Source organism: Acanthochromis polyacanthus, chromosome 20 (genome assembly GCF_021347895.1).
Source record: "Acanthochromis polyacanthus isolate Apoly-LR-REF ecotype Palm Island chromosome 20, KAUST_Apoly_ChrSc, whole genome shotgun sequence".
Taxonomy (NCBI): domain Eukaryota; kingdom Metazoa; phylum Chordata; class Actinopteri; family Pomacentridae; genus Acanthochromis; species Acanthochromis polyacanthus.
The window spans coordinates 19,852,008-19,865,246 of record NC_067132.1 but is presented as its reverse complement, the minus strand read 5'-3'; the positions used below and the strand labels follow the sequence as shown (position 1 = coordinate 19,865,246).

The following is a 13,239-nucleotide window of genomic DNA, read 5'->3' as shown; positions in this document are numbered from 1 at the left end:
TCTACAAGGCGCCCAGGATTGGCTCCGAACTTCTCAGGAAATAACCTTCATTACACATGAAATCTCCAGAGTTCGAAGCTCTGATCAAAAGATGCAGAACTTAATGTGAAGCGCAGGAACTTACTGTTCCTGAGCTGGACTTTATTTTATATATCTCTAGTCCTTTGGTTGTTTTAATCTGCTTTACTTTAGTTTTAAGTTGGTCAATTCAGATTTTTTTATAATGACATGTCTTCTTGACCATGTCTCCCTAAAAAACGACACTGTAACATCAAGGGACTTGCTGTTTAAATAAAGGTTAAACTAAAAAATAAATAACTGCAGTACTATATAAATGCTGTCTGAGGTCTCACTTACATACTAGACCATTTAAAAGACAAGTTCTTGATATCCTTTCAGATTTATGCATACATGCTTTGGCAAAATCTCACTTTAAAATGTCCCAAATGTTCTTACAGACATTCGTAATAGCAACTAAAGATGGCAAATCAATGGTGCACGTGTCCACTAGTTGTTCTCTCACCTCTTTCTCCATGAAGAACATGTCCATCTGCTGACCAAAAGCCTCAGTCACTTTCTGCAGCAGTTCCTTGATCTTCAGCGGCCTCTGAAACGGGATGATTCTGGGAAAAGGAGCACGCCAGAAGGGTCAGAGGTCGGAGACAAGATGTTTGTGTTGTGTCTAGTTACGATTTTCATTGGCAAAGTGAGCTTTTCTCATGTAACCTGCTTCTACTTTATCAGTTAGAATTTTATCAGCCTCATCATAATAATATGAAACAGCAGAAAAAGGCAAGTTAACATATGATGGATCTTTTCTTTTGTGCTTATTCTGGTTCTACAATGTGTTTGGGTTGGATTGCGATGTAAGAATTTATTTCTCAGGCACTTTTTGACAGCGTTTCTATGGCAACAAGCAGAAAAAAAATGGGCAGGTCAGCCGGGTCAAGGAGAGGAGTGAGCCGAGCCACCAAGATGCTAACAGGACATTAATCAATGCAATGAAAACAGAAAGCACAAGCGTGAGCCCCTCCCCCCGATGCAAACGTGGAGTATGGTAGTGCTTATCTACTGTATGCCTACGTGCACTGCCGAGCGTGCACGCTTTGTCTGTGTGTCCGAGTCCGAGCTTATCAGCGAGCTTTGCAGCGAGTGTATATATGGACGCATGTTTGTAAAACTCTACATGCATGAGTGTGCTTCCCAATCAGTGTGTGCATCGGCCGCTGTTTCAACACCACTGGGCCTCTCCACTAAGCCAGCACAAAGGCAGATGGGAAACTTCCTGAGAGGAAAGGGGGAAAAAATCTGGAGCGGCAGCAAAAGCAGCAGGATGTGTGTCTTTCCCTCCTCTTTTAAAGAGTGACAGAGTGAAAGATACAGAGACGCGGAGATATTTACAGACCGCGAGAGGGAAAATAAAGGAGACAGCCTGAGAAAATAGAGGAAAGAAGAGGAAAAAAAGGGATTGTCTCCGGCGTTTCTTTCCCATATACCCCCCCCCTTCGCTCTCTGCTTTTGAAGAATCTGTAGCCCACTATCTCTTTATAGTATCCTGATAAAAGGGCTTGTTTTCATCCCATCACTTCCTCATCAGAGGCCAAAGCTCTGCCTATCTTAATGACCGCTCATTGGTTCCCTCATTTGACGAGAAGATTCTGGGAAGAGGGAGGCCTGCAGATCAGAGGCAGAGCAGCGGCGCGGCGGCTAAACGCTCCCCGTCTCTGTTTATATTCGCCGATGATGTGTGTGATAAAGAGCTGGAGGGATGTGGAGGAGGGGTGAGAGGCAGCGGGAGGTGGCCGGGGGGGGGAAGGAGCGTGAGGATTCTGCTCCAAAAGATATGGCTTTCCTTCCTCTGTGCAAGCATGTGGACACACACTCGGTCGCAGAAAGAAAAAAAAAAACAAAACACAGATTTGCTAAAAGAATGCTTTCACACATCCCACCACGCTTTCTCGTTCTCTTGTGGACAAAATCGCAATTATATGCACACAGAATGAAAAAAAATCTGGCTGTGTTCCTTCGCTCTCTGGCAGGAGACCCTGAGGCAGAGCCAGAGGAAGAGAGAGACACTCTACAGCTCCTATTTCCTGCCCCAAACCCTCGGTGTTTGCCAATAAAAAGAGAGACCATCCAATTTGATTCCATTGTGGACCGACAACACGATTATCCTGACTCAGGGACTGGTAGTAACTCAAGTGTTGTGGACGCTGCTCAGATATAACATTTACACCGGTTCTGCAGCTTTGGGCTATAACCGTACAGTTGGTTTGCCTTGACAGAAAGCCGATGAGATCTCAAGGGAGTTTTAATTCACTGTGTCCTATCCATAAATATGCACATAAGCAAAGTTAGCAGTCGCATGACGTGACCTCTTTGTTGCTTTGTTGCAGATCTTGAAAAGGAATCTGGTTGAGCTGCCTTTCATTAGTTTTTTATGGGGTTTCTATTTCATTGCAGCTTTTGTTTTCTTATTGAGCTGAGAATATTTGCACAAAAGCACTTATAGAGACAGAAACCACAAAAATAGCTTTAAGTGCATGCAATTTTATGTGAGTTTGGCCAACGCTGAAAAACAACACTGACGTTTTAAAAAAGGGGGCAGATATTCATTTGGACGCATGTTAATAGCCACCCCATGAATGTAAATGTAGAATGCATTCACTTTTCAGCTCACTTTTTGTTCTACAGCACCTCCTGAGGTAAATATCTGCGTCTTTTACTGCCATTATATTCATGAGCTAGTTGCTAAATTTGCCATTCAGCTGTTCTGGACAGTTCATGAAGCACACAATAAGATCATCACAGCTTTTTTGCATGCCGAAAACCGCCGCCAAATAATGTAAGTGGTGAGAGGGAGCCAAAAATGTGAAGTGGCAGATTAGAAAAGCAAAACAATGAGCTGGAAAAAAAAACCCCGCTTTGTTGGGAAACGCATATCGGTGATGATTCTTTGTGTATGTGTCGCTTGTGTGACCCTGTTCACATACCTGATCAACTGTTAAGATAAGAGATATTGATTGCAGCAGCTTTAAATAAATATTTAACCCCGGCCGATGCTCATAAACTCTACTTCCAAAACAGGCCATAAATCTAAGTGGAAGCAGTCAGAGCTCAGGCATGCACAACACGGAGAGGAGCTAACTAGCAACATGACAGGAGAAGACCGAGGAAAAACGAGAGAGTGAGAAATGACGCAGTGGATGAAAAATGCATAATAAAAAGCGTCGCCTTTCAAATCTATGAATGGTGTCTTCCAAAGTGAGCGGTTGTCTGTCTTTTCTGAGCAGAGCGGTGTGGTGTGAGGGGGGCTCCCGAGGAGGGAGAAGACGAAGAAGAAGACCGAGGCAGAAACACAGAGAGACAGGAACATGAAACACTTGTCTCTTCCTCAGCAGTAGCCAATTAGGGCTGAGAAAAAGTGGAGAGGCCCAGTGTGAAACCGTCTTCTGCTGCTGCTTTTCCTTCTTTTACTCGCTGCTGTGAGCCTGTGGCTTTCTAATCACAGCATCACTGAACCAACGCCTGTTCGCCGGGTCTATATTCTGATGAATCGAGGCAATTATTCTTGTAGGTTCTGGTCAGTTTCCCTCCCGTGTTTCTCCACTATAACAAAACACAACATGTCCCCCCTTCTGCAAGGAGTTGTTTGAGGATTTCTTAGTGACAAAGTCTGCCTGTGAGCTTCTCCCAGGATGCAATGCTAAAAGGCAGACTCACAGAGCATCCATACATGGACCAACAGAGCTGTGGATAACATGAAGCACAAGGCCAAATAAAGTGTCTTGCATTGAGAAGATCTGTTATTTACACTTGTGTTCCAGTGTGATAAACAAACTTTAAGGCACCTGAGTGAGAAAAATGCTCGCAAGGCTGTGAGGAGACAGACTTTGTGTAAGCATGTTTGGTCTCTTGACTAACTCACAAGCTGTGAGGGAGTGCAGACGTCTCCTGGGTGAAGGATGTGTAGGAAAGCACAAGAAAACACACAAGATGAAGTATTAATTCGGGGTGTGTCTGGGAGACTGGACACTGAGCTGAAACACTTGGTCTGGCCTCCTTTTCTCTGGCCCTCTGTCTGTTTTTTTTCCCCCTTTCAAATCGGTCCGACGTCCGAGCTTCAAACAACAAGGCCTCGGCTAAATGTCAAAGTAGGAATTTTCCCTCTCTTTATGCGACTCTGGCATGTAACTGCGATTTCCTCCTCTAGACACAAAATCCCAGGCATGGCAAAGCATAACAAAAAAGATCCGAAGTAAAGAGTTAAGGCTTGGACAGAGGAGTAGAAACAACAACACGGAGCTTCCAACATACCGTTTTTCTCTCTCATGCTCCAGCTTGACTCTTAAATCCTGTTGAGAGGAAAAATGACAACAGAGGGGAGTTATGGAAGTGGAAAGTTAAAATGATTCATGCTCACATGTGGGATTTGGGCTGCCGAATAAATGACAGCGATAAGCTGGACAATGAATTTAAGTGACAAACGGCATTATAACGATACGTGTTTTATGATACGGATTTTTGCTGTGCAACACAAAGGCAGCATTATCTTTCAACCTGACTGTGAGGATGGCATGACACAATCTGTGAGTTCTATTCATAGCTATTACTAAAGGGAGCAGGAATCCGGAGGAGCCTGCAAGTCTGCATGAGGTCATGGTGATAAACTTGTGTCATCATATCAGCGCAGGAGATTGGGTAAAAAGTAGGGGTTTACCCCGAATCTCAGAGGAAAGGCAGCACTGCGAGCGGAAACTCTCTCTGCTCCTCACTGTTTGTTTATGTCCCATCATAAACATTGCTGCTTTAAGAGGATTTGCCAATTATCATTCCACAGACAGGGAACAAATGCACGAGGAAACGACTTCTGAGAGCTGCACAAGGTGATTGAGAGGATTTAAATCCTAGAAACAGTGAAGTTTCTCAGTGAAGGAGAAACATCAGCTATCCAAAATGTGCCACTTTAGTTTCTGTGCTGCTCTATTGGACGGCAAACCTTTTTTTGGCCACTGATTAATTTGTTGTTTTCCAAATAATGTTATCTGTCTCCTAGTAACGTTATTGTCATTATTATAGACAAAACTGTTGCTTATTTTAATCATTTAGACCCAAACGGATGGGAAACTACACTGCACAAGGATACAAAATATAATTTTCTTTTATAATCAATAATAACAAGTTCCAAGAACAAATGAATCCCTTTAAATATCTTCTAACAGTCAAGAAAATTACAGATTTCTTAAAAGCAAGTGAAGATTCACAAGGATGTATTTCGATTTTTATAGGAAATGATCAAAAATAGCAGCTTTACACTTGCTATTTATCATTTTATGACACTTTAGTGCCACTTGAAGCAGACAAGTAACATAATCAAAGAGAATCACATGTTGCGATTGCATCTGTCTGCATAGAAATCACCAATTTAGCACCAAGCGTCACTGTTACTGCGCGGAGTTCTGTGAATCGGATTGGTAGCCCACTGTCACATTAGCGTCAGTAACATTCTCGAATAAGCTTCTCCTCAGCACTCCATGAAAACCTTCACCTGACTTTGGCAGCCTGCAAACTGTCAGTCCAGCAGAAAAAAAAAAAAAAATCAAACGGGAAGTGGAGCTGAGGTATTGTGTGCGAACCCAGAATGACAGTTAAGGTTACAGGCGCTGCTGTGATACTACTGTGCGTGGTTACACAAACTGCAATGGAGCAGGATGCACGACAGCTTTAAACTGAAGTGAAATTTTCGTATGGAACTCCCTCGCAGCTTGGAAGGTGGCTGTAAATGTTTTATAGTTTGCTTTAGCAGCTGCGGTCAGACTGAAATCATATCAGCCGATTCTGGTTGTGGGAGTTTTTAGAACGGGAGGAAAAAAAGTTTCAAGAAGTCCACCGAAACTTCTCAAAAACACTTGTGGAAATAGATCCTTTGATGTTTATTTATTTGCTTAGCACGTCCAAATCAGTGATTGTTTTATCAAAATATACTCATTTACGTTTTCAATGCAAGCATAAGCCCTGAATTTTGACATACTTTGGCTGAAAAACAAACCTATTGCAGCCAACTTTAAATCCTGCTGAAGATAGATGACAGATTTAGCAGAGTTAAAACAAAACATCCGCATGCCATGTGTACCTGTTTGTAGAGTAAAGTTCTGTTCTTGGGCTTGTGGCTGTTCTGCTGAGTGTAGCAGCGGCCCAAAGCTGCCAGATCCTTCATGATGGAGTTCAGAGCCTCCTCGTCCTCTGAAAACAAAACACAACAACAGTTATGTGCAATCACTCTCACTTCTTTAAGGCTACAAAAGATAGATAAGGAACTGATCTCAACCTAGCATTTAACCGTGTCATTTCAACCATTCTTGGACCTTTGGAAATGTCACAGATGAGTAATGAAAGCCTCAAAAGGAGATACCGGTTTGGTTTGATCACTCGTCATGCGGTTTGTGTGAGAGTTTGTGTTGGCTCAGACGGAGTGATGAGGCAACACCTGGTCTGTAGCTTCCTGCTCTGATGTCATCTGTGAAGTTCCACTAGTGGAAAGAATCCAGGGCTTTCTCTGTCTAACCTGATAAGAACATCATGTGCTCTGTGAGAAGAGACAACACCTAGAAAATAGATGTTTTCTCTGCATGACCCAAATCTTCCCGGCTCTGGATGGACCTAACAATGCTCATCACACTCTATGTTCTGCATACAAAAAGCGCCAAAGAGCAAAGCTGTTTAATAATGCAAGATGTGTATCCAGTCCATGAGCACCTGCCACAGAGGGCAACGTGGTCGCCCGGAGCTTGGCTATTAAGCATTCAATATTTCATCTCACATCACCAGAGACACTACATTCAGACAAAGACTGATCTTTTCCCTTTTCGTCGAATACTGATTTAGAATCAAAGCGGCTGCGGGCTAAACAAGAGCGAGTCAAATATGTTTGGGATTCATAATTCACACCTTCTAAGGGGAAATGTGTCGGGTCTGCAGAGTTCATTAATGCATCTCGTCAGTCCTCTGTTGCTCACTTCTCTCCGCTCGCTGCCACTCTCAAGTGTAAAAGGGCCAATCATGCAGATGAGCATGTCAGACATTACCATATCAAGAGACTTTAATAGAACCAATTATCTGAGCGTGGTGATTACAATATAAAGGAGAGGTGGTTGACCTCGGCCCCGGTCTGCCTCTCAGATGAGCCGGCGGTGGATTCATTATGAAAACACGCGCTGTTCACGGGGGAAACCAGGCCAGGTGTGTGCAGCGCAAAACAGCACCTGCAGGAACGACCACATTCTTCAAATGAATCTCTTTAATGAATCAGTGTTTATATTGTGTCGGTGTGTGTGTGTGTGTGTGTGTGTGGAGGACCACTGGGGTTGTCCGTTGCATAGCTCATCTGGTAGTAACACGGGGAGCAGATGGGGTCCGAGATGCCATTTGATCTTGTTCTCACTGTACGGCTCTTGTGGCCAGCTGTTCCCCGACAGCAGGGCAGTCCGCTGGGTTCAGCCCGGGGTCACGTGGGCGAACATCCAGTTAGAGATGCACCAATCTGAGCTTTTCCTCTCACAATACCTCCGAATCTAACAGCAGCGTTCTATTTTTTTTCTAAATTCAAATCTTTATACCTCACTCATTGGGATCATTTGTTTGGAAGGTAACATGAGGATCCCTGTGGAACCAAAAACTTCCAACGACAACCGAATGAATGCAACTGGTAACAGACGCACGGAGTGACTTAATGACAATGAGGGAGTCAACATTTAATCATTCTGATACCTGATCTGCTTTGTGTCGCTTTGCCAGACCATTCCGAAGGACATAATGGTCTGGCTGCGCCTTACTATCGTTCTACTATAGAGGACAAAAACACTCTGGTTTGCTTGTATTTCTTTAAACCAAGGACGCTGCTTTGGTGTTTCCTCAAAATAGAGACGGTGGAACGGATTTGATGGAAAATTTGCAAGCAGTGAAGCGATTAAAATGGATAATTCACTGCAAAAAAAAAAAAAAACAACAAAAAACTTGCAGGGCTGCTTCATTGCACAATCCACGTCCTTGGCAATACTTGAAATTTTCAGTGTGGGATGCTGCTCAGAGGTTGTTGTTTCCGTAGTGAAGACAACAGTAATACATAGAGAGCAGAAGGAAGGAAGGACAAAGCCTAAAATGTGCAGTGGCTTATACCGGCATCCCACATCCGGTGATTCAGGCTGGTGTCACCCTGACAATACTGTGGTGGATCAGACTGGCAGTATGAAATAACAGGTAACAGGTAACAGAACATGGCCAATTTGTCTCCACTGAGGCTTGTGATTTTCAACATTTTCTGGAGAAAATTTCAACAAGCTGAATAAATTATGCCTGAATCTGTTTATCTGGATGCAGTTCAGCATGGTGTTCATAAAATAAACCTACAAATGTAATTGCCTACTTTTACACTGTTTCAGGCTGGAAACAAGCTTTATAATTTGAACTAACCGGCCCTCTAAAGTGAGATTTTGTTTAACAGCATCCAATAGTGGGATAATCAGACAACATAAGGCTGTTTTATTAATATATCTGAGTGCTCTGGAGTAACCACAGATGTGTTTAAAGTGTGGATTCAACTTTCTAAAGTAGATGAATATCTCATTTCTTCTTAAATCCAGCTTTACTTGAAAGTTCCTCCAGGCTTGACCTTTAACAGCCTTTTTATTCAAAGATGTTTTTTCAGTCTCTTGGCAACCGCTGACTTTCACCTGTGGCCTGTAAACTTCTCTTTAGGTCACATTGGCTAAGGGTCAAACCACATCAGCGGCGAAAACCTCGGAGGTGGGCGTCTTGTTTGACTTTCCCAATATAGCAGCAGGAGCGAAGTGAGAAATGACATATCTGCTCTGTGCCGTACGACACACTCCCTCTGCTTACAGAGAAACTAAATAATGCAGAGTGATAAGAGAAGTTACACCCACAAAATCTCAGCCCACAGTGCAAATAGTGAAAAGAGAGCGAGAGCGAGGGGAGGACTGACATTCTGGAAATGAATGATGACGCTTTATGATGTGAATACTGCAAAACGACTGCAAATTAAGTTTAACTACAGACCGTCCAGCATGCATGTCTTGTCATGCTGAGAATTTGCCAAATTGGTTCATTCCTTTCTGTAGAAGCAGCTTGAAAATGACACGTGTGGGTGTTTATTTGCAAAACAGTAATTGTGAAAAAGGTGAGTCACTTTTTGGGGTCTTCCTACCAGACAAATGAACCAAAAAAAAGATCTACAAACATGAACAACCCACATAAATCCATACGCAGAACTACACAATGTTCCCTCCCACAATCAAAAAGCAGTTATATACTGTAAACTCCCTGCTGGGGCTCGAAGAGGAGGCTCGGCTGGTAATAATTTATGCCGTCAGCAGTGGTGGATGACTAACTGCTCGACCAGGCCTGTCCTCTCCAGGCAGGAAGGAACTGAATCACCGTCTCTGTTCTGAATACGGCGCTGGGCTAACCATGTTATTCCACGTCAGGAAATTAATGGATTTTTGATTGAATCAGTCAAAGATGGACACCAGGGAAAAGAGCGTTTTTCCATGGCCAACCTTCTTACGAGATGAAAAAAAAAGAAGAAGCGTGTGGCATGTTTAGTGTTGTTACATCAGAGGAAGGCTGCAACTGATGACTGTTTCCATTACTAAGCAATTTGATGGGCTTCTGTCCCAGTCAATCAGTTAACTCTCCTGTACAGGCACCAAAAAACATTGTTTCCTCGTCTGAAAAAAAAATCAAAAATTCAGTAACAAACTCCCCAAATTTCTGAAAATTTGCAAAACCTTCAGGAAGAAAATTCCAATAATTTCTTAAAAGTTTTATTTTTAAAAAGATCTCCCACATTTGGCAAGAAAATTCTTGTAAATATTTTACTCAAAATCTTCCAAAAAAAGCCAAAAAATATCTAAAGTGACTACATATATGTCAGTAAAACTTCTAATATTTTCTTTAAGAACATTCACAAAAAAATCAACCAAAATCCAGCAAATTTTGCAGGGTTTTGGTTGATTTCTTTGTGAATGAGTGAACTTTTAACATTTCTTTTTTCCACCAAAAAATGTTCAACAATTTCCCCAAAACGTTGAAAATGTGGCATCAGAAGTTTCACTGTGAATTTTTTTCCCCCACATTTTCAAACTTTAAACGGGTTAATTTTGGCTCGCAGAATGACACAACGGTTAACTACACACAAAATGTTTCAGTACAGTGGAGGAAGCCTATAGCGAGATCCTAGACGGGTTACATCTTTGTTAGCAAAACAGAGAAGAGCATGCATAAAAACTAAAGCGTTGATATTGATTAATCTCCCATCAATCGAGATGTTGATTAATTCTGCAAAACCCAGCCTTACATTTAAACTCAACACCAGCTATTGCAAATAACTCTCCTCGTTTCTCATTATCGCTGCCTCTGTCTCTGGTGACATGAGTTGTTTCAGTCCTGCCTCTACAGGCTCAGAGCTCCACACTGCTCTGTGCACTCGCAGTCAAGGATACAAAACAAACAGAGGCCGGCATGTGTATCTCCATGTGTGTGTGTGTGTGTGTGTGTGTGTGCGGTTGAGGTCTGTTGGGTATCCTATGGATGGATAACAGCAGCGGGAGGGTGGGCTGGTGAAGGGGGCAGCGAGAGTGTGAGAAATGCGTGGTGGTGGAGTGAGCTGGCTGTCATGGTCGCCTGTAAATGAAGTTATTACATCACTCGGGCCTGGTCCACTTCCACTGCCAGCCCGAGGGCAGCCAAGGCTAACCACCAGCACAGTGGAAAGCAACCAGCAACCAGCTCCCACACCACTAACCATGCATCACTGCCAGGAGCGGCCTCGCACATCGGCTGCAGAAACGTCACCAACCTTATGTCAACAGGAGTGGTTCATTTTTTTTTAAATTTTCTGATAGATTAGGATACCTGTAGCTCATTTCCTGAGCTTCTCATTGTGTCTGGGGTAAAATGTGACTAGCATAAGAAAAGGGGGGAATTCCAGGAAGCCAGGCAGAGTGAGCAACATTACACAATGGAGGCTGATTGCTGGGCTATTGCATCATCACTCGGCATCTTTTTCTTTTTCTTTTTTTAAGCTAAAGCTGGGAAGTGTGAAAGTGGCAGTGGGTGAAATGAAGCAGGAACCGAAGTCCGAGACAGTTTACATAAAAGGAGATGTTCCTGTGTAACTGCTGCTCAAACCAGAGCAGCTAAAAGACTTGCGAAGGTGCACACTTTTTGCACCAGGAGGAGAAAAGCACTGATTTTAGGAGGCCGGTGCTGCAACTTGCAGGCCAACAGAGTGTAAAAACCAGCAAGGCAGCGACTGAGTGTGTGTGTGTGGCGTGAGGCAGGCTGCCTGAATGAAGACATTGAGGGGATTTCCTGGTGCAGAGAGACACATCATGGCAAAGGCATCCGGCAGGATTAGCAGCTGGAGCCAAACGTGTCCTCACTCTGCAGCAGCAGTTCAGTCCGAGCTCTGACGCACAACACGTAAATGCACGCACGCCAGCAATAATAGCCCGAGCGCACTCTAACCTCACGACTCTAACACACCTTGCTCAGTCGAAACTGTGCTGCAGCTAATTAAAGACCTAATGGGTGTAATGTTTAAAGCCCTTAGTTAATCTTTCACTAAGAATAATGGCTCTGATGTAATGTGGCACACTGTGGGTGTGCGACAATAGTTGCACAATTAATGTTTGTACAAGGTCTATGCCTTAAGTCCTGTCACTGGGGAATGGCTGTCAATATTTCCATTCAATGTCTGAAGGCTGCGACATTCCTTCTCTCAGCCACCACTGGAAGGGAAATGTAAATAGCTCTGTGATTATCAAAAGCGTTTAAAAGTAGGTTTGACAAACATGCTAATTCCCTTTTTTGAAGAGAGAGCTATTTATATCATTCCTGTTAAATATGGCGCTAGTGCCAGGAAGCAATTAGCGCAGCATAAACAGTGGAGAAAGTGGGAGCTGGACTGGTTCTTTTAGGTCCAAGAAAACATCTACTAATACTTCTAAAGCTCACTTATAGCTCTGTTAGTATGTTTATACAGCTGCCTTTGCAAAATGACTGTTGATAAAGGTTCGATGGCATAAAGACTAACTGTAGCAAGGAGCTATTGTGGCTATTAGCATGCTAGCTCTGCAGAACTCTGCAGCTTCTTTTTTTACTGGGGTGTTTCTTCATACTGGCACTTTCTACTCAAACCTGCACATATTTGAATTCAACAAAAAGTTACAGTTACAGCTTTTTAACTTTGAACAAAGCTAATGTTAGGAGTTTTCCCCTGTTTGTAATCTTTATGCTAAGCTAGGCTGTGCACCGTTTCGCACCAGCTTCTCACTTAAGACATAAACTCTTTTTAGACATAAGATTAGAGCTTCATAAGTCTGTTAGAGTGACAACATTCTGTCATAAAAAATTAGTCATTTTTCTTTTAATGTTTTTCACAACTTCAAACATACCCTCCAGTGATATAGCCACGCATGCATGCAGTATTTGCCATTTACACAAAATTTGACAACACATCAAGTGATGTGTCTTGAATAATAATGCAATAATAAACAAAAGAAAAAATCTAGACTAAAAAGAAGCTTGTAAATAACTAAAACGCTGGTTTATTTATGACTGAAAACTCTATCCATCGATCATGCTGCTGTTTGATGCTGCAGGTACTAAACTACGAGGAAAGACTCTTACAAACAGCTGAAGGTAACAAACTAAACTTCAGCTCCTGATAATGTCTTGTCAAAAAATACCATTAATCTGAGCTGTTAGTCTTTGCTTTCATCACAGTAAAGTTTTATTGCCACAATGGACGTTTCCGCGTTTGGCTGAATAGAAGTGAGATTGTCGTGTCAAGTGAATGAGGAAGATGTGTTGTGATTTTGGCACACAAACTTTGCTCTCTGTGATGTTCTTGGACGAGTGTTGTTGCTGAAATGTGGAAAAAGCCTTCTCTAAATCACTCCACACAACTCAAAGAACTGTCGCTTGTGCACGTATTTCTGTTAATGTAACAGCATGCAGCTCAGACTTGTGCCAGGTTGTAAGCGATAGGAAAATGTTACTTGGTCCTGCGTTGTAAGATTGCCAACACAACTTTTATGTAAAAGTGAGCAGAGTGTTCATTTAGACACATTCAGATACTGTCAGATTATTGAAAAGGTTTGCATATATGAAAGGAGCTTTAGAAGAAGTTTGACCTGCAGGAAAAAAAGAGCTTTT

At 42.6% G+C, this 13,239-nt stretch overlaps 1 protein-coding gene across 1 annotated transcript in view; it reads right to left on the bottom strand.

Annotated features, from left to right (window-relative positions):
* The window catches only part of map3k22 (mitogen-activated protein kinase kinase kinase 22), a 48,160-nt gene that overhangs the window by 20,129 nt on the left and 14,792 nt on the right, over positions 1-13,239 (bottom strand). The window contains exons 4-6 of the mRNA XM_022216016.2: positions 6,134-6,243; positions 4,318-4,355; positions 524-623 (exon numbers count right to left, since the gene is read on the bottom strand). Of these exons, the coding sequence (XP_022071708.2) occupies positions 524-623; positions 4,318-4,355; positions 6,134-6,243 (248 nt within the window). The remainder of the gene's footprint in view (positions 1-523; positions 624-4,317; positions 4,356-6,133; positions 6,244-13,239) is intronic.